Raw genomic sequence first — 21479 nt, 5'->3', positions numbered from 1 at the left:
TGTGGTACCAGGGACCCAGCAGATGACAGGGTAGAGGAAGGCTGTTTTTTTTCCCTTCGTTCTATTTTTATCCATTTGCTCCTGGACATATTTCTAACTCCCGTGCTGCGGTGGAGTTAAACCTATTTTGCCCACCTACCTCGCTTCCTTTAGCCACAACCCTCTTTCCGCTTGCAGTATCTTTTGATGCAAGGCCTTCCAGAATCTATAATACAGAGGCGTTATTATTTTTCAGTGAATGAGGTTTTTTATAGGCCCAGGTGGAGTACAACTTTGCTACTTCTGTTATTTGCTGTTGTTTCTAAAATATAATGCATACAGCCTGTAAGGTAAAAAAAATAAAAAGTTACCAATCAATCAATCGAATCGTATTGTGATGTCTTCTGGAGTATCGAAAATATTCGAATCGTCGGGTCAGGAAATTGATCCTGAAAGGAATCGCCATGATGGGAGTGATTTACACCCCTACAGAGTCATAGAAGGTTTAACGCAGGGGCCTCCTCACTCCAAAATTTAAAAAGTTTTAAAATCTTTTCAAATATTTCCTTTTTTAATGTTAACTAAAAACAAAAAAATATTAAATGTTTTTCGTTCCAAACATTAGAAAAACATGGCTCTCCGCAGACACATTCATTAATTCTATCAATTAACTGGGTTAATCAATCACTGGTTGTTGCATTGTTGTTGCTTTTCCCAGCCTGTGTTCTGTGTGTAACTACAGCCTAATAATAACTCTCCGACTGCTTTGCGGAAATATTCGTCATTAAAAGCAATAACACCCAAAGTCTATCAAAATAAAACTCCAATGTGAGCGGCAGGTTTCAGTATCTTTTGTCGTAAAAAGAATTAAACGCCTTTAAATAATTGAAGAATGTAAATGTGTTGCTTTGATAAGTGAAAAAGCATGATAACACATCTAATGTGTTGTTCATTGTACCTGAGTTTTATTTTTTACACCCCTCTAACCGGAAGTGCAGCCTGGCTTTACCTTACCTGGTCCGCTTCCTGTACCTTGACGCTCAGGTAGACGGTTTTCCCCTAAAACTTTCCGGAACCTTTTCTATTGAAGTGAGCGGGACCTAAGTGCTTGCTGGACATGGATTTACACTTTTCTACAGGTGCTGGTCATAAAATTAGAATATCATGAAAAAGTAGATTGATTTCAGTAATTCCATTTAAAAAGTGAAACTTGTATATTATATTCATACATTACATACAAACTCATATATTTCAGATGTTTATTTTGTTTAATTTTGATGATTACAAATGACAACAAATGAAAATCTCAAATTCATCATATCAGAAAATTAGAATATTGTGAAAAGGTTCAAAATTGATGGCCCCTGGTGCCACACTCTAATCAGCTAATTAACTCAAACCACCTGCAAAAGCCTTTAAATGGTCTTTCAGTCTAGTTCTATAGGCTACACAATCATGGGGAAGACTGCTGACTTGACAGTTGTCCAAAAGACGACCATCGACACCTTGCACAAGGAGGGCAAGACACAAAAGGTCATCGCTAAAGAGGCTGGCTGTTCACAGAGCTCAGTGTCCAAGCACATTAATAGAGAGGCGAAGGGAAGGAAAAGATGTGGTCGAAAAAAGTGTACAAGCAAGAGAGATAACCGCACCCTGGAGAGGATTGTGAAACAAAACCCATTCAAAAATGTGGGGGAGATTCACAAAGAGTGGACTGCAGCTGGAGTGAGTGCTTCAAGAACCACCACACACAGACGTATGAAAGACATGGGTTTCTGCTGTCGCATTCCTTGTGTCAAGCCACTCTTGAACCACAGACAGCGTCAGAAGCGTCTTGCCTGGGCTAAAGAGAAACAGGACTGGACTGCTGGTGAGTGGTCCAAAGTCATGTTCTCTGATGAAAGTAAATTTTGCATTTCCTTTGGAAATCAAGGTCCCAGAGTCTGGAGGAAAAGAAGAGAGGCACTTCATCCACGTTGCTTGAAGTCCAGTGTAAAGTTTCCACAGTCAGTGATGGTTTGGGGTGCCATGTCATCTGCTGGTGTTGGTCCATTGTGTTTTCTGAGGTCCAGGGTCAACGCAGCCACATACCAGGAAGTTTTAGAGCACTTCATGCTTCCTGCAGCTGACCAACTTTTTGGAGATGCAGATTTCATTTTCCAACAGGACTTGGCACCTGCACACAGTGCCAAAGCTACCAGTACCTGGTTGAAGGACCATGGTATCCCTGTTCTTAATTGGCCAGCAAACTCTCCTGACCTTAACCCCATAGAAAAGAAGATGCAATACACCAGACCCAACAATTCAGAAGAGCTAAAAGCCACTATTAGAGCAACCTGGGCTATCATAACACCTGAGCAGTGCCACAGACTGATCGACTCCATGCCACGCCGCATTGCTGCAGTAATACAGGCCAAAGGAGGCCCAACTAAATACTGAGTGCTGTACATACTTTTCAGTTGGCCAACATTTCTATAAATCCTTTGTTTTTATTGGTCTTCAGTAATATTCTAATTTTCTGATATGATGAATTTGAGATTTTCATTTGTTGTCATTTGTAATCATCAAAATTAAACAAAATAAACATCTGAAATATTTGAGTTTGTATGTAATGTATGAATATAATATACAAGTTTCACTTTTTAAATGGAATTACTGAAATCAATCTACTTTTTCATGATATTCTAATTTTATGACCAGCACCTGTATCTACCTGTAGAACAGATAGAAAGCCTTGGTATCAGGGTGGGGGGGTCGGCTGGACGTCTCTGACTGTAGGTGAGTAATTGGTCTGTCCGATAATGGAGGAAGGAGCCGCAGTGACGCCATGAAAGTGAAAATGATATTTAAACAGGCAGAAACAGGTGACCATGAATAAACCTGTCCAGTGTTTTAAAGTGTGACTAACTGAATTACCGATTAATGTTAAAGAGCTGACCGTTTGCGTTGAATGACCAGGATTTAAGTGACGTTGCGTTGTGTCCTGTAAACAGCCGTCTCTGTGGAAAACGTCAGCAAAGAAAAGCAACAACAGCGCAACAAACTCAGGCGGTTTACAGACAGGTTACCTTATTCACTACAACACCAGGGGCGGTTACCAGGGGGCCAGATGGAGCCAGGAGGGGGCCAGCGTGTTTTCATGGGGGCACAGAAAAGCATGAAATGAAAATCAGGGCAAGGGGTTCAAAGTCATAAGGTCGTAAAATTACGAAAATTAAGTCGTAACATTACAAGAATAAATTCATATCTTTGCGAGAATAAAGTCATAAAATTAAGAAAATAAAGTTGTAACATAAAAAGAATAAAGTTTTAACATTACGAGAATAAATTCATAACATTACAAAAATAAAGTTGTAACATTACAAGAATAAAGTTGTAACATTACGAGGATAAAGTTGTAACATTACGAGAATAAAGTCATAAAATTACGAAAATAAAGTAACAAAATTCCAAGAATAAAATTTTAATATTACGAGAATAAATTCATAACATCACGAGAATAAACTTGTAAAATTACGAAAATAAAGTTTTAACATTACAAGAATACAGCTGAAACATTATGAGGATAAAGTCGTAACATTATGAGAATAAATTCGTAAAATTACGAAAATAAAGTAATAAGATTACAAGAAAAAGTTTTAAAATTACGAGAATAAAGTCATAACATTACGAGAATAAAGTTGTAATATTAGGAGAATAAAGTCATAGCATTACGAGGATAAACTCGTTACATTAAGAGAATAAAGTTTTAACATTACAAGAATAAAGTTGTAATATTACGAGAATAAAATTTATAACATTATGATAATAAAATCGTAAAATCACGAAAATAAAGTTGTAACATTACAAGAATAAAGTAATATTACGAGAATAAAGTTGTAATTTTAAGAGAATGAAGTTATCATACCACTCTCCGTTTCAGAAAGAAAGCTCTGAGCTCCGACCAGCAGATGACGGCCGACCAGCGCCACCAAACAGCAACCTGAGTCCACTTTGTCATGCTGCCCAATATGTTGCTGTTGTGCTAAAAGATTTCCTTATAAGTTCATATGATGCTCCACATTCCTCATTTTAGTGAAGAAAGCGCTTCTTGTAGGAGTTGTCATAAAAACATGTTTCTTGTAATTTTAGGACTATTCTCATTGTGACTTTTTTCTTGTAATATTACAACTTTATTCTTGTAATATTACAACTTTATTCTCGTAATTTTACAACTTTACCATCATAATGCTATGACTTTATCGTCATAATTTTTTGACTTTATTCTCGTATTGTTATGACTTTATTCTCAAAATTTAACGACTTTATTCTCGTGATTTTATGACTTTATTCTTGTAATTTTTTTTACTATTCTTGTTGCGACTTTATTCTCGCAATTTTACGACTTTATTCTTGAAATAGAAGGGAAAAAAATATCTAGCCTGACCCTAATACTCCATCGTAGTATTAAGATAGCTGATTAAAGTGACATTTCTATTCAGTTAGATTTAATTAAAACCCTATTTCTTATTAGGTCAATATACATCCTTCATTTAGGAATTTTACATATTATTAACTTAATGTAAGTCAAAATTAGAGTTTTATTTTTATTTGTTTTGAAAGTTAAAAATTTAGCAGATGAAAACCGGGATCCTGTGTCAACACCAATTAAGCTACCACCGTAAAACAGAATTTGTAAAGAAAAAAAATGAATAGATCCAAATGACCTATCAGTAACCATGTCTGTTCCAGCGCATATCATCATTAGAATTTCTTTGAGTATTATGTCTTCAGTATAGGGGCCATAACAGGGGCCAGGATATGATCTACAGGGGGCACTGGCCCCCATTGGCCCCTTTCTAGAATCACCCGTGACCAACACACCTGATTTTTAACATTTATTTATGTTATAAATAATGATAATCACATCTAAACATAAAGATATAATTCTTTGAATATTACCATTATTACAAGTTTTTTTATGTAGATAATGCTATCAGTAACATTACTTTTTTTCCTATTGGTATTCAACCTTACAAAGTCTTTATTATGATGCAGTTTAATTATAAAAAGTGAAAAAATTGTTTATTTGTTGTGGTTAATTTTATTCCACATAACAAGATTAATTGTAGATGTTTAATTTGTATTTTAACAGTGGTGTTTTTATTATTTGTAGTGCTGATAGTCTTAAATAAATAGCAACATTACTATTTTACATTATTAGTATGATTAAAAGAAGTTATTGTTGTAATGCAGCTCTTAATATATTATTACCAACATTAAACAGTGTACTAATAGCACATGTAGTCTTATGATTGATAATCCATTTGGGAAACCATGATTATTATCAGGGGCGGATTTAGGAAATTTGGGGCCCTAGGCAAAGACAGGCAGGGGGCCCTCTGAATAAAGAAGACAACACATAAAACAGACCCAATATACTGATACAGACATTTTAATAGAATAGAATAGAATAGAATTGAATTGATAATAATTAATAATAATCATAATTAATGTGCTAATAAGGAATAGTTGTATTAACTATAAATGTAAACAGAGTTTTATGGGGCAACTGCCTAGTATTGCCTAAAGGTAAATCGCCCCTGATTTCAATGATAACAATAAGAACATTAATAAATAACAATATATTATAATAAGTAGTATTAATAGTAGTAATATCATTGTTAATACAGCTCAGTTAATGTTTAGACTCATTCTCTAATATTACTCTATAATTTAAAACACTCTAGAATTGGGGGTTTCCCTTAATGTTTTTCAACAATTGTGATGAAACACTGAGATGAGTTTTCAGTTGTGACCGAATTGAGTTGTTTATCATTTGGGAATACTCCCATGACATCACACAGGTAATCTGATGAATGAATGGGTTATTGTCTCAGACCAGGTTTCAGCACTATGAAACCTGTCAGGCCACATTACCCGATGCCTGCATGTAAGAGTAGTTTCCTTTGTTTTCTTTTTTCAAAAGGAAGATGCCCTCATGCGCTTTAAAGTGATTCGAGATTCTACCTGATAGAAAGCTACTACAGCCGAAAAGTATTTTTAGTGACATTTAATTAGGTCTCAGCCTTGCTACAAATGGTATAGAATTAATATCTTTCTTCACCGTTCTACACAAAAACCCTATTATTTTATAACACTGTAATAAAACGTAGTAAGAATTTTTTTAATTTACTAAAAATAGAAAACTAAGAATTCAATTAAATTATATGTATTTATATAGCACCTATTCACAACACATGTTATTTCAAAACACTTTACAGAGACAATTTAATCAGATCATTCAGTCACATTGGTTCAAAGCTTTCTGTCAAAGAAAATTCATCTTTTTGCATCCAGTCATTAACTTTGCAGGATTTGCTCCTCCTGGATGAGCATTTGGTAACAGTAGAAATTTTTATTTCATTGTGTTATTAACTCTACAGCAATCCCTCACGTCGCAAATGCTCACTGCAACAGTGGAGAAGAAAAACTCCCTTCTAAAAGGAAGAAATATCCAGCAGAACCAGGCTAAGTGTGAGCGTGCGAGAAGACAGGAGCACAAGAGGAACATAGAAGCACTGATCCATCATACCTCTCTATGTTAGAAAAGGTACGGCTAAACTAGCTCCATAGGTGGGTCTGTCTAGGAAAGAATAAGTTATGTAGATGAGCTCTGAGACAGGTTTCATGTCAGAAGGGATGATAGAGAGCATGTACAGTTATGCTACATTCACACGACACGCGGCTGAAGGATCAAATACTGCTAGTTTACATGCAAAGTCAATGTAAACGCGCATCAAGGTGCAGCAAAAGTTGCAGCAAAAGGTCCATCAGCACTTTTTGAGCAGCTGAAGCATTGCCTCTTGAGCTTCTGAGCATCTGAAACGCATGACGCACTGCAAAAGCAGCACTGCTGATGCAGAGCGCTATGATCACTCTCCTGAAACGCCTTAATTAACTTAAAATGACGAGACCTGCCGGTAAAACATATTCGCTTTCATTAACATTGGTGAACATTAGCCTCTGACGACTGGGCCAAAGGCTGCTGCTGAACAGGATTCCCAGTCACAGAGCTCCGCCGGTGTTTGGAAGTCTGAGCGGCTCCGACAGCGAAACAATAATCGAAGGAAGGAATGTAATCTTGACGAAGTGACTGCACAGATGAAGTTTTCTGGGTGACTCTCTTATTTAAAACATATTAAAGCTACTTTTCTGATCACAGCATATATAGCTGCCAATGTTACAGGCTGCTGAAGCTGGAGCAGCAAAGATGCTTCAGCTGCGTGTCAGAACTAAACTTGTACAAGCATAAAAAATGAAGCAGCATGCTCATTTGTGCTGCTCCTGCTGCAAGCGGTCTGAACTAGAGACTGACATTTTTTCGGGAATCCCATGGGTCACGGGATTGCCGTGGGATTCCCGTGGGATGGGAGTCAGTATTAGTAACGATCACGGGATTGGGACGGTACAGGATTAAACATTAACGGGAGCAGACGGGAGCGGGAGCAAACCAATAGTAACTTCCGCTCTGAGTTTTTCACCCGCGCTCAAAAACAACAAGAATGGGAGTGGTGCAGGAGCGGGAGTCATTCTGAATGGGAGCGGGATGGGAGTGGGAGTAATTTCACCAGGAGTGGGACGGGACAGGATTTAGATTTCTACTCTGGCCCGGGATCGGGACGGGACACCATTTTTTTCTGTGGGAGTGGGACGGGACAGGAGTGAAAATCCACTCCTGTGTCAGTCTCTAGTCTGAACGTAGCATTAGCAGCAGTAAAAACTGAGCTTGCAGCTATGTTTTGGAGAGGAAACAGGACTAAACACTGAAAAATATTCCTAACTCTTCCATCTATAACACAAGTATATATCCATTAATTTCACAACTAAACAACGAACCAGACCAGATGAAGCTACTGTGATGTAAAAAAAAAAATAAGCAGAGAGAACATAAAGGTTCAACTAACAAATAATAAAACAATAGACTCCTTTATGGTTCTGCACCCAGATGCAAGTCAGTACGGGAAGGCACATGACAGCCTGTATAAAATTTGTCATGTTTGAAGGAAACCAGAAAACCCCTCATCACAAGGTCAATTACTCTCCTTACAATGAAGCATGGAGGTGATTACATCATGCCTTTGGGATTATTTTTATCAACAGGGAACCGGCAGATTAGTCAGCATGAAATGCATAAGGGATGCAGAGATGTTTAGACATATTCTGGAGAAAAACCTGCTACAGAGTGCTCTAACGAGGGGACCCATGGACTGTTTTGAGTAACAAAACGACCCCTGTTCCAAAGAGGCAGACCTGCTCGTCAGGTTTCTAAGCCAAAACAAGGCTGTGTTTGGACCACTCTATAAAGCCTCAAACCCAACGCTATTTCAATATTTTAACCTGAAAAAGCTTCTTGGATGGGAAGCGAAACGTCTTCAAACTTGGAAACAAAGTCGAGTGGATTGTTTTTTTTTTACTCTCTGGGAATTAGGAGAAGGTACAGGGCTGTGAAAACTTTCTGCTCTGTATGTGAAAAAATGTGTTTTCTTAAGGTTCAAATAACTCTTTTTGCATCGTTTTTCTTTGCTTTCTTGCAGCTAATAAATCATGTCGGTTGGAAACAGTGAAAGTCTGAGACGCAGCGAGAGGCAAGGGGGCAGCAGGCAAGTGTCATTTACAGAGGAGCGCTGCGTGGACCCAGTGGAGGACAGGCAGCCAACCAGACAGCCAAAGGGCAGCCACAAAGGGCGCCTTAAAGATGCTAACGCCAATGAGTCAGAGACTGTCAGATTTGTGCCTGGTGCAGCCGAGCCCTCTTCTTCAGCAACAAGCTGTAATCCCTGCTCTTCCCTGAAGACCTGTAAAAGTTTTTTGTGCACTGTAATCACATGTGGACTGTACAGGGTCTGCCAGTGCTCCATTCTTTCTCCATGCTTGGCGCCAAATGAGAGCTCCCCAAAGGAGGCGGAAAAGACAAGCCTCCAAGACGTCAAACCAGAGGACCACAAAGAAGATTCTGACATCGAACTGACAGACTTTCACATTAATGGAGTCCCAGTATTCAGCCCGAAAGAATGTTTAGACCTTGATAGCAAATCTCCATATCCATCCTTACCTTCTCAGACTCATACAGGGTTTGCCTCTTTGCATGAGTCCTTGACATTTGAAGACTGGGAGGACGGTGAAGAGAACGTGGACTCACTGATCACCAAGAAGCTCCTGGAGCTCTACTCTGAATATCAAATCGAAGAGTTGGCCAGGTGCACCTCCGACTCAGTGTTTCTGAGGAAGAGCAAAGCCATCGCACAGCTCATCAACTCTGTGGCAGAGGAGCACAAAATGGATGAGCAGGAAGCAGAGTGCCGGCTGGTGCGGGGCATCATCCGCATCAGCACCCGAAAGAGTAAAAGGAGGCCCCCCATTCCCATGATGGAGAGGACGCTGTCGGACAGTGGGCACGGAACCATGATCGGCAGTGGATCCTTTCCTTCCAGCAACAACAGTAAGTTGGACCTTTTGCACTCCTTTATGGTGCTGTGCTGTCAGATAAATCGTTTGATTTGTATTTTTCGTTTCCTTAAGATGACTACAAGTCAAATCCAAACATCCAAATATCAGACTTGACTTCCACTGACAAGTTTGCCAGAGACATGTGGAGGAAGAATGACGGTAAGGATGCTTCAATGTTAATTCCCTGTTAATATGTGATTTTATTTATTTATTTTTTTGTTTAGGTGGGGGGCCTATTCTTAAAGATACACAAACAAAATGTCTGATGAATTTCATTGTGAGCAACTGAGCAGGAATCAGTACATTGATAGCTTAGCTCTTTCTGAATATTGAACTAAGCTGTTTTTTGTTTAAGTGAGAAATCCACACTTTCTCTTGGCCAATTTCTTTCAAACAATTTATTTAAACTGGACCAAATAATTTCATATTTAACCCGATATGTTCTAGCAGCAATTTGGCTTCAGTATAGCGCCTACAATAGTAGCTATTCAAAATTTCCCCACTTTCCTTGATGGGCCCTTGGCTGGCCCTTGACTGGTCTTTGGTTGGTCCTCTACAGTTTATTTTTAAACTTCAAGCTTTGTACTATATTATTCTTTCTGTCACAATTGGCGTACATTAAAGTCATAGGTAAGTCATATTTAAATGTCAAATCATTCTGGCTTAAACATGTATATAAATGTGCTCTTTATCAGACTATATTGTCCAAAAAAAAAAAAAAATCCTGTCTTAAAATCTTTTGGGTTTTTTTCGTTATCTTCTGCAGGCCAGTTAGTTATACGTGAGCCTGAACACCTAAATTCGGCCAATCATATATCAACGGTCATCTGTTAATCAAATTTTTTCGGTCATAGCATCTTGATTCATATTTCGCAACTAAAATATGCAACGGAAGAATCATATAAGAATCATTTCCTTTCCCATTGAGTTCCATCCCAGTGTTCACGGGGATGGACGTCTGTGTCTTCGGCAGGCGTAGAGCTAACAGAACTGGCAGCGTTGCGAGGCAAGGGCTCAAACATGTACGGCTGTAAGCCTTCTACACCAAACCAAGCTTCTGCCGCCCTGGCGTCCTCTTCCACATCTCCGTCCCCGCTTTCCTCCTTTAAATAAAAAATTTATGATGGAGGAGACTCATCCACGACCTCCGACACAAAACTCTTCTCCTCTTGCATGTTTCTGCTGTCCATAGCGTTCCTGGACAGTGTTGTTGATCAGTGCTACTTGGTCACAATGTAATTTCCCATTGGGAACCTACTAGTTGCTAACTGGTTAGCAAGATGCTTTCGACACGACCACAACCAAACTTTCTTGCTAACCTTACACCACAACAATCCCTCCCCCTTGATAATCGACCAATCACATTCACTTTATTCACTCGTGTAAAGTCGGGCTCCACTTGGGAGAATTCAGAAATGCAACAGTTGGAACAGCCGCTTCCCTACGACTTTAAGATAGAAGCATCATCTACTGGTCAGACCCTATAATTCAGTGAAAGGGTGGAGTCAGAGTAAAAAAAAAATATGCCCAGGAGAAGGCCAAAGGCTGGGAGTTGGAGGGGTTTTGCTGGGAATTACAGGAGAGTAGGCTGCCATTTGGCTGCCGTTTGACTCGGAAGGGGGATTTTGAATGGTTGCTACTTAATAAAGAAAAAAAAACACAGATAAGAAAGTTCATCTAATCTGAATTCTGTTGCTACTTTGGTGTTAAAATGAAGTAAGAAGCTTGCAGCTCTTTAATACTACAGGTGGCTATATAAGATATTTTCATATTTAAGCTTCTGATTTGCTTTTAAAATCAAATATGTTCATTTATATTGTGTAAATAGTCATTACTATCAAATCATACAAACAGATTATTAAAAGGTTTTCTGTCTAAAGAAGCATTGCAGATCTCATCAAATAATTGACTTGCGAAATTCTCTCCTTGCAGCAGCAGTGGACAGTCACATTGTGTCGTTAACTTTGCAGCAGTCCCTCACACTGAGCAAAGCTTGACCAAATCCAGGCTCTGTGCAAACAGCCTTTTACAACAACTGACAGGGATTTCGGGTTTTTTTCCTTAAAAGCACTCTTCTTAAGTCACATCCTGCTTTTAGCACACCGTCGCAGCAGGCATTTATCTTTCCAAGATCCAGAAAAAACATACCGACTGTTGTAACTGTGTCAGGGTACGGTTGTGAGGCCATTTTAGGATCTTGGATTGTGTTCACACCAGCGTGGTACAGTATGATATACTGTAAACTATAAAAGCCTCTTCATGTAGTTAAGGAGGGACAGTCATTTATTCCCAGCAGTTTTTCCTCAAGGTTTTGATAGTAGTGATATTTATGAGCCAAATTACGGGATTTCTGTAGATGTTTACATTTGCAAACCATCGCCAGCAGGAGCTGCTGCAGGCTCGCCATGTTTTCCATGCGGATTCTTCCGCATAGTTACAAGTTATTCTAGTTTGATGCGTCTTTGAGGTCCATATGGCCAACTTACATCATTTTGGGATTCCACTTGAGACATAAACCAAGCTTATGTCTTGACCCAAGCGTTATCTTAATATGACACATATTAAATTATTTTTTTTAGGTCAATATGGAGCACTTGGTGCATATCGATGCTCCATGCCAGTTGCTCTTCCCAATAAACTCTCTGTGGTAGCTTGAGTGTCAGACTGAATAGGTTGCACAACCAAGAGTGGCACTGTACAGCAGCCAGTGCTCCCTTTAACAGACCACTGTTAACTTAGCTAAAACTTACCTGATCAGGCGGTTTTTTGTTGTTTGATATGGAAGTTCAGAGCATTAAATATTTATGGTGCAAATATGCAGAATTTTGGATTGGTTTTATCAGTGTGATGCAGAGTCAGTGACATGATTAATAGTTTTCACAACAGTTCAGCTGTCTGGTGGTGGTGGGGAAGAAGCTGTTTCGGAAATCTGCTGGACCTGCATCGAGTACTGCAAAGACTCTTCCCAGAGAGCAGCAGGGACAACAGTCCATGGTCAGGGTGTGAGGGGTCATTGATGATGTTACGGGCACGGGACACGCAGCGCTGGGATGAAATGTCTTTTATGGAGGGAAGAGAAGAGCCCTGCTGATGTTCTCATCACTCTTCTCACCTTCTTCCAGTCTGAGGCACTGCAGCCTCCGCACCACACAGCGTGACAGCTGGTCAGAACACTCTCTATGGTATTTCTGTAGATGAATGTGCCGAAAACAAAATCACATAAAAATCATCAATGGAATTCCAATTTATTAACCAATGGAGGCCTGGATTTCATGTCATACACAATTTAAAGTGGAAAAAAAACAACAACAGGCTGATCCAAATTTGATGAAATGTCCTTAAAACCAGACAAAATTGACCTCCCTTACAATGCCTGGGCATGCTTCCAATGAGATGGATGGTCTCCTGATGGATATTCACGCAGGTCTTGACTAAAGCATCTGTCAACTCCTCGACAGTCTGTAGTGATGTTGGTGGACGTGATGTCCCAGATGTGTTTAATCAGATTAAGGTCTGTGGAAAGGACGGACCGGTCTGTGGAAAGGACGGACCAGTCCATAGCTTCAGTGCATTCATCTTGCAGAAAATGCTGACACACTCACACTAGTGTCCTGCATGATGTTTGGCTGTGAGCACAACTATCTATTGATGTCTGGCTCTCATACCATCCTCATGGAGTCGGTTTCTAACCCTTTATGCAGACACATGTACATTGGTGTTCTGTTGGAGGTCCTTTTGCAGGGCTCTGGCAGTTCTCCTCCTGTTCCTCCTTGTACAAAGGAAGAGGTAACGGTCCTGTATCTGGGTTTTTGCCCTCGTACGGTCTCCTCCGCATATTCTGATGTACTGGCCCATCTCCCGGTAGCGCTACCATCCTCTGGACACTACGGCAACAGACACAGGAAACCTTCCGCCACAGCTCGCATTGATGTGCCATCCTTGATGAGATGCACTACCTGATCCACTTGCGTGGGTTGTAGAGTCTGTGTCATGCTACCAAGAGTATTAAAGCACTACCAACATTCAAAAGTGACCAAAACATCAGCCATAAAGCATAGGTACTGAGAATCGGTCTATGGTCCCCACATGGAAAACCTCTCCTTTATTGAGTGTGTCTTGCTAATTGTCAATAATTCCCACCTGTTATCTATTCCTTTTCCACAACAGCATGTAAGATTGTCAATTAGTGTTGCTTCCTAATTGGACATTTTGATTTCACAGAGTTTTAAGTTAATTGAAGTTGTACTGTGTTATTTACGTGTTCCATTTATTTTTCTGAGTAGTGTATGATGTGTTCTAAATAATGATAGTAGTAAGTACCATAAAATTCCCCCTCTGCCTTTGCTTTTTCTTTTGCCTATATGATATAAGCTACAGTAGATGGAACTTTCTTTGATGTTGCAGCTTAGCTTCTCACAAAGTATGAATTGTTGGAGGCAAAACCAACTTTTGTATTTATTCTTTCCACCTCAAAAATCCTTTTGTCTTCTCATGAAGATTGTAGTGTCCTTCAGTCATTGGGATCACCAGGAGCAGGGGTGGCCATGGCCACACTGTGCTATGTCCTGGCCACCCCACTGGCCAGTGTAAATTGTAGTAGCATCAGTTTAGCATTTCATCCCATTATGCACAACCAGCACCGTAACAGTCTTCAGTCTACTGGTCCAAAGTTGTCGGCTATCACATTCCAAATCCTGGAGTAGAGAACTCCACAATCATAAGTTGGGAGTAAAACTTTCCTCGGGTAAACGGCAGATACCATGTTTTTTGTTTTGTTTTGTTTTTCTGTGGAAGGCTATTAACAGAGCTTTGAAAATATTGGGTACAATGTTTTAATCTGCGTCTAATAGAATGCATGCCTTTTAACCGGTATGTTAATCTTTTCACTTTGTTTGGATCAGTTTGCAGTTGCATCACTTGCTGTTTTGGCTTCACCTGCAGTTAGCAAACATATTTTTCACTGTAGCTCTTCATACAGCCTCCATCTCCATTAGTGGGTAGGAAACCTAGAATATACTAATAGGAAAAATTCCCCCAACTTAAGTTGGAATTCACAGCAAAGGCCATAGTTTATGACTTAATTAATGGTCCCAGACATGCTTGATGGTAAAACAGTAAAGGGTATGGTAGTAAATGGTGTCTGGGAGGTCAGTGGAAATCCCCATGGTTCTCATCATAGGGCTGTGTGTATTTTTTTGTGTGTGTATTCTTTTTGTACCTCTTTGCTACACTATAATACACTGGTGCAGGCTCAGACTGGAATGATTTTTGGCCCTGGCATTTTTCCATCTACACCCAAAAAACAAAAAAAAAATAGAGGCATAGTCAAATGCGTGCGTCTCAAATGTGAAACACAATACGAATACACTTTGTGGATTAACCGATCTATCTTCAAGCATCACAACAACCATTACCAAGACTTCTTTAATGCAGTTTTACTGGCTTTGGTTATTAACACAGACACAACAGTGACTGCTGCTGTAACGTCCACACTTGCACAAAGCCACCCACCCACTCACACGCCCGAGTGTTTTAAAAACACCAACATAAAACAATACAATATAGAGGGAGACAGGCAGTTCTTCAAGAATGAATACATGAAAGCTCAGTGGTGTGTAAGTATTCACTGCGAGTCTAGGTCAATGTGCTCGTCAACAAAGCACATAAGATGGGAAACGTTAGCCTTTAGATGCAAAACCCCATCATGCACCGCAACATATTTTTGCAAAATGTCGTCGTCGTCGTCTCCCGCTTTATCCGGAACCGGGTCGCGGGGGCAGCAGACTAAGACTTCCCTCTGCTGGGGGAAGCCATAGGCGCTCCCAGGCCAGCCGAGAGACGTAGTCTCTCCAGCGTGTCCTGGGTCGTCCCCTGGGCCTCCTCCCAGTGGGACGTGCCTGGAACACCTCCCAGGGGAGGCGTCCAGGGGGCATCCGAAGAAGATGTCCAAACCACCTCAACTGACTCCTCTCGATGTGGAGGTGAACCGGCTCTACACTGAGCCTCTCCCGAATGACCGCGTTCCTCACCCTATCTCTAAGGGAGAGCCCAGCCACCCTGCGGAGGCAGCTCATTTCAGCCGCTTGTATCCGGGATCTCGTTCTTTCTGTCATGATCCAGATTTCATGACCATAGGTGAGGGTAGGAACATGTTGCAAAATGTTCTAACATAAATTCGCCAAATATAAGAGGAACATCGTAGTTTGGTTTATATAAAGCATTTTTGTTGCAAAGATTTTACAGTTTGAAGAAATAGAAAATTGCACCATATGCCAACTGTCGCAAGGATGTGCATGACAAGGAAGGGCTATATATACCGCATGCATCATTTAGGTAGTTAATATCGTATTCTTGAGCTCCTTGAGTTATTTACTGTCACATTTAGGTGCTTTGGATGGAGAGCAAATGTTGGGGCTGGTATGATTTAAGGAGGGCCGGTGCTGAATCACAGATTACCAGTCTGACCCTGCACTGGTGACAATCCTGTATTGATTTGTAGGAATTAATATGCAAAGTGATTCAGAATTGGAAAATCTGTTTTTTGACAAATTCCTTACTGTGCAGATTAGTTTAAAGAGCCACTTTATCACAGCTTTAAGCAGAAATGATTGCCCTTTGCCTCACATCACTACTCGCTGATCGATGTGTGTTATTTACAAGGGCATGGTCGAAATAGGTGATTCCTGGAGGGAGCAGGTGAATGATGCTCTACTTGAAACGCTAAAGGCTACTCTTTTCCAGAGCAGGGAGCTGCTGCTGCTCAGGGAGCAGAATTCATGAAGATTACTCAGACATACATGAATTATGAATCTTAGCCAAAAGTTTTTTTTTTTTAAGTTGATTTTGCAGGATATAGACCTTTTAAGGTCAATTATATTTTTTGTTCTTTCCTCATAGATCACACTTCAAGTTCTCCAACAACCTACTCATCCAGTCGCTCAGAGATGGAGTCCTCAGGTGTCCCTCTGCTGTACACTTCAGTGAGGACATGAATCATCCCTGCATTCCTGTCACATTGTTTCCGTAAGCCCACATGCAGAATGTTAACAGGAAGAAATTATTGGACTGGAGCCTCTGGCTGAGCCAAACTCCTTACAGAGGCCATGCCTTTGCCGTGGAAGAAGGAAAATGTCGGAAGTCTTTGAGTGACCTCAGGTTTCGGTGTGTAGATATACGTGTGGTTTCTAAATATTACATTTGTGCTTTGAAGGATTGCTCGTTTGGAAGTTCTACACAAAGCCTTTAGGCAATGGCTTTATAAAAAATTTACACATCACTGTTTAAATGTTAGTTTTTTCAAATGTTAAATACATAATGACCAGTTAAAAAAACATTTAAAAACTTTACACTACTAGTTATTTTTATTAAAGTATAACAGCATTCAGTCATCTTCGATTGGAGTCTTTGTAAACAAATCTGCTCACTTCGGCTTGCCAAAGTTCTCATATTGGGAGAACATGTTTTTTCTATGGCTCTCTTCAGGTAGATTCATTTTAAGGTGTAGTGGAGGATGTTCTTTTTCCTGGTGGATCATCAAAATAAGTGGTTCTCCTAATTGTCAATCATTCTGGTGATACGTTTACGTAAGGCCGTCCTACGTGCTTGTCCCATTTTCACTGACTGCTGGTGAGTCTGACATGATGGGAAAAATTGCTAATCCTCTTTTGGAAAGAGCTTGTATGAGCTACACAAAAAGCAACTTTTAAACAGATTATGCATGAGGAGAAATGGGCTTGTGCACGCTCTTGCACGCGTTTAATAGGTGTTCCCGCTCAGGAGCGGGTACAGGGTTGTGCATGGCATTTTTCTTTTAAAGTGGAGAAGGCAGATCTTTTCGGAAATTTGCTGAACTCCTCCACTATACTTTTAAGGACTTAGTAGACCCTTCACTTCCTTTCCAGAAACCATTCTGTTGTTGCTTTTGATGTATGCTTGGATTTCCTGTGAAATCTGAATGTGTAGGATTGTTACCTTACCATATAGGGAACGTTTCAGGACTTTAAGAATCCCAGATCATGATACCACTACCACAGTTTCATCATGGGTGGAGTGCTCTTTTGGTGATGCTTGCCTGGAGCCAAAGTAAAGCTTCAACTGTGGGCATAAACCATAACACCCTGACCCGTACACCTGTAGAATATCAGGGATTAATGTTTTCTTTTCTGTTAAATGTTCTGTGTTCATCCATACCTCATCCAGGCCCAAACCGTATAGAATGTATAGATTGTTGTCACATTCTCAATTTGACAACTAGCCAAAACAAGGGTGGCGAACAAACATGGAATGTTTTTTCCCAGCTTTTTATTGTCATCACACTGCCACAAGTACAGAGCAGTGAAATTCACTCTTTGCATTTCAACCCATCCCCTTGGGGAGCAGTGGGCTGCCATTGTGCGGCGCCCGGGGAGCAGTGTGGGGGTTAATGGTCTTTTTGCTCAGAGTGGCAGTCAGGCTGAAACCCACAAACTCTGGATTCCAAGCGTAATGCCCTAACCACTAGGCTGCCACTCCACTAACTGTCTTTAAAGCCGCAAAAAAAAAAGTCCAAGATCAATAGTAAAAGGATGCAAGAGGATGTTTGATTCCAGGAGGGATAAAACTTAAGTTTGTGCTTGTAGAACAATAGAAATAATGGAGAACAGTAAAGCTGGATCAAAAGGCCAGGAAGCATTGTGATGCAACTGTGAACTCGTTAGTGCATGTCCTAGCTAAATGTGCTTATGGGGTTAGATTACCTTTGACGCCCTATCCACCAAGCTGTTGGTTTTCATGGGGCATTACAGAATGGCTTATTTAGTAGCTGCATCAATGGATATGGCTCTCCGGTAAATCAGCGATATGGCGCCGAGCTCCATGCACCCAGTGCTGGGATTCTATTTAGGCCCAAAATGGACAATCAAAACACTTATCAGGATGGATGCTTGGAATCTGTAGCCTTATTTAATCATAATCAGCTTGATTCAGGCCTTTTCAGTATCAACATATAACTTAACTATGTACCTCTAAGGGTGTGTCAACCTAAGCAAGCGACTTTTTTTTTTTAACTCTCTTCATCTAAACAAGATGGTTTGTTTTTCAGCTAAACAGTAAAAGATATGACATGTTAGAGGTGGTAAAAGTTTCCAAACAGGCCTATAAAATAAAAAAAAGTACCTAGCAATTTGGCGTGGTGTGAACAGGTTTAAAATCCACTGTTTTTTATATAGATAGTTAACCGTCCGTTCCTTTTTGTAGTGTTTGTCATTTTAAAATGTGACTTTTGACCTTGTGGGTTTGATTACTCTGCTCTTATTACATCCAGGATTATTGATTATTTTCTTTTTTGGTTTAATGTTAATTTCAAAACCTTGCCTATATAGACCTGCTTATTTGTTTAGTTGCTTAGTTGTCTTTAATTATGTTTATATTTCTGATGAATTTTTGATGTGCAAAGTGGCAATAGTATAAGATAAGATGAAGAAATATTGAATGTATTCTAAAAAAAATTACGAGTACCTATTTTCTTTAACATTAGCTCTTTGTGTGTAGACTTAAAAAAATAAGTTAGGAAAATATCTTTCTTACCTAAGATTAAATTAAATTAAAAAAAAAATTTTTTCTTTTCAATCTAGCAAGTGAACTTAGCATGAAGCCAACAGGAGCTAGACTCTGTTGTTCTCTCTAAGAATGTAGCAAAAGCTTCCTGCACATTTTATTTTCATGTTAAAGTAATTATTATATGTACCTAATAAAGTACATTTGGTTAGAGAGTTTTAGATATTTAAAATGAATCCAGTTTACCACCTGGATTTCTACCTCTCTCCTGTTTTCATGCTAAATTAAGCTAAGCTAATTAGCTTCTCCCTGTACATCATATTTCCTGTAAAAACATGAAAGCTAAATCATATTTTTTTTTTTTCGTTAAAGGGATAACTTCAAAGAAACAATTAAAGCTCTGTTATATGTTTCTAAAGGTTAGAATGTGATATCTGTTATAATCTAGTAATTTTTTTAGACAGTTAGCATTTGCTAAATATGTTTGGTGTTGTTACTTTTAGGCCTTTTTAGAAACATCATTGTAATCTAATCGAATAACTTCCTCGTTAAGAATTTATTTTTTTATAATTTTCTTGTTATCCTTTTTGTTGAAGGTTATTAAATTGTATAATACACTTAAGCCCCAGCCTCCCGTTGTATGTTTCATTTCAATTCCATGTGTGAACTTTATGATTGTCTTATCTTTTGTAACATTATCTGTATAATTGGATGACAATCGGCCCACTTTGTTCTTTAATGTGCCTTGAAATTATGTCTGTAGTTAATCAGCACTGTATAAAGAAAAGTAATTATAAGGTTATGCAATACTTTCTGATTTTGATTTCAGAGCACAAAATGAAACTGATTTAAGAACTTCCAGCTCTGTCTGTCATGCTTTTTGCACTTTTCCCTTCTCTTGTATTATACTGTTATATAAAGTCTTCGTTAAAAATGTGGTATCTGCATTTTAATACCTTGCAACGTTAAGCCAGTAAAAAAAGTGAATAAATAAATTATGTGAAGATGAAAGTGTGGATCAACTGTTTATTTTGCATTTAGACAGAGGACAAAAATATGCATAATATTCTTAAAGACTGTTTATCCTTATGTCTAAGAAAAAAATTAATTTAACCAGGCGGACACACATTTTGTTAAAGATAGGCTCTCTGTGTCTACATCTTAAAGGGGAGGTCTTCAACAGGGGGTCCACAGAGGTACTGCATGGGGATCGCAGTTGATTAGACTTTTTTTATATGCCGCCCTGCAATTTTTTCCACTAATAGAAATGTATTTAAATACACATTGACATGAATTCAACACACTGTAGTAAACAAATAAATGGAGGCAGAAGATGTCTTTCGGTCATCAATGCACACATTCAGCGACACACAGGAGCTCTTTCAAGCTGGGCACCGTTCCATTCACAACACCTGTCCCATCAACCAGGAATAAGAATCAGAAATACTTTAATAATCCCAGGGAGAAATTACTTACGTTACATTACTCCATCTGTAATAGAGGACCAGTTTGATATAACACAATTTCATACAATATATATAATCCATCTGGCCATCAGATTGGGGGTCCTTGGCCTGGAAAACGTGGAAGACCTCTGCTTTAAAGCTTTCTCTCTCTGTTTTTTTTTTTCCTGAATAACTTTTATGTATTAAATAACCATAAGTCAGGACAACAGATTTTCATAGAAATTGTAATCTTACTCGGATCAGAGAAGTTGCTTAGAGTTACAGAAGGCAGCTGCCTACCAACCAGGCTCACTTAACAGGAAGTGGCCTGATAAACTATTAAAGAGGCATTTTATACATCTCCAGTCTGCCACATCTTCACATTTTACATCATAGATGTTTGCAGATGAGGAGACATCTATGATTCCAGCCTTATCAAAATATTAGCTGAAGGACACCACTCTTATTCCATTCCCAAATCTTTGCCACGTACAGAATGAAGGTTTATATATATATATATATATATATATATATATATATATATATATATATATATATATATATATATCCATATATATCTATATCTATCTATATATATATATATATATATATATATATATATATATATATATATATATATATATATATATATATTTTAGAGGTTATTTTGTTTCAGTTCTGACACACAACAGGCAGCTGATATTAAGGTGTATTAAACTGACATCACTCATATTTATCCTAACAGTTTCAAGTTAACTGTAATCACAATTCATTTTACATTCTTTACTATTGACAAGTATTCATAGTTTAGAAATGAAACAATATAACTTTTTTGTTCTATTTGCTATTTATTTTCATCTATTTTATTTACTGTTCGACAAAGAAAACATCGCTAAATAACATAAATTGTTGCTCTAGAAAATTCTATTTTATCAGGCTCCTCTGTTCCACCCAGAGCAAATTCTGTAAAATGATTGGATCAAAGTCTTGTCATTTAAAATACGCCCTTCCAATTGGTCGAAACTTTCGTGG

The 21479-nt window shown here is 38.9% G+C and overlaps 1 protein-coding gene across 2 annotated transcripts; it reads left to right on the top strand.

The window, feature by feature from the left end:
* Positions 1-991: 991 nt before the first annotated feature.
* kdf1b (keratinocyte differentiation factor 1b) lies at positions 992-19012 on the top strand. 2 transcript variants are annotated; one of them, XM_038302671.1, is made up of 5 exons: positions 992-1113; positions 2686-2757; positions 8556-9460; positions 9541-9627; positions 16366-19012. In XM_038302671.1, the coding sequence occupies exons 3-5, from the start codon at positions 8566-8568 to the stop codon at positions 16458-16460; spliced, it is 1077 nt and encodes a 358-aa protein (XP_038158599.1). In that variant the 5' UTR covers positions 992-1113; positions 2686-2757; positions 8556-8565; the 3' UTR covers positions 16461-19012. The 2 variants fall into 2 exon arrangements, with proteins under 2 accessions (XP_038158599.1, XP_038158600.1); XM_038302672.1 differs by lacking the exon at positions 992-1113 and adding an exon at positions 6405-6571 and having other exon boundaries at positions 2700-2757.
* The last annotated feature ends 2467 nt before the right edge of the window (positions 19013-21479 follow it).

Source organism: Cyprinodon tularosa, unplaced genomic scaffold (assembly GCF_016077235.1).
Source record: "Cyprinodon tularosa strain WSP-4 unplaced genomic scaffold, ASM1607723v1 ctg498, whole genome shotgun sequence".
Classification (NCBI taxonomy): Eukaryota; Metazoa; Chordata; class Actinopteri; order Cyprinodontiformes; family Cyprinodontidae; genus Cyprinodon; species Cyprinodon tularosa.
This window is presented reverse-complemented; position numbering and strand designations above follow the sequence as displayed.

Coding starts and splice junctions, on each gene's coding strand:
- kdf1b (XM_038302671.1), top strand. CDS start 8,566: ATGTCGGTTGGAAACAGTGAAAGTCTGAGACGCAGCGAGAGGCAAGGG. Junction 9,461..9,540: donor CTTTCCTTCCAGCAACAACA/GTAAGTTGGACC, acceptor CGTTTCCTTAAG/ATGACTACAAGTCAAATCCA. Junction 9,628..16,365: donor CATGTGGAGGAAGAATGACG/GTAAGGATGCTT, acceptor CTTTCCTCATAG/ATCACACTTCAAGTTCTCCA.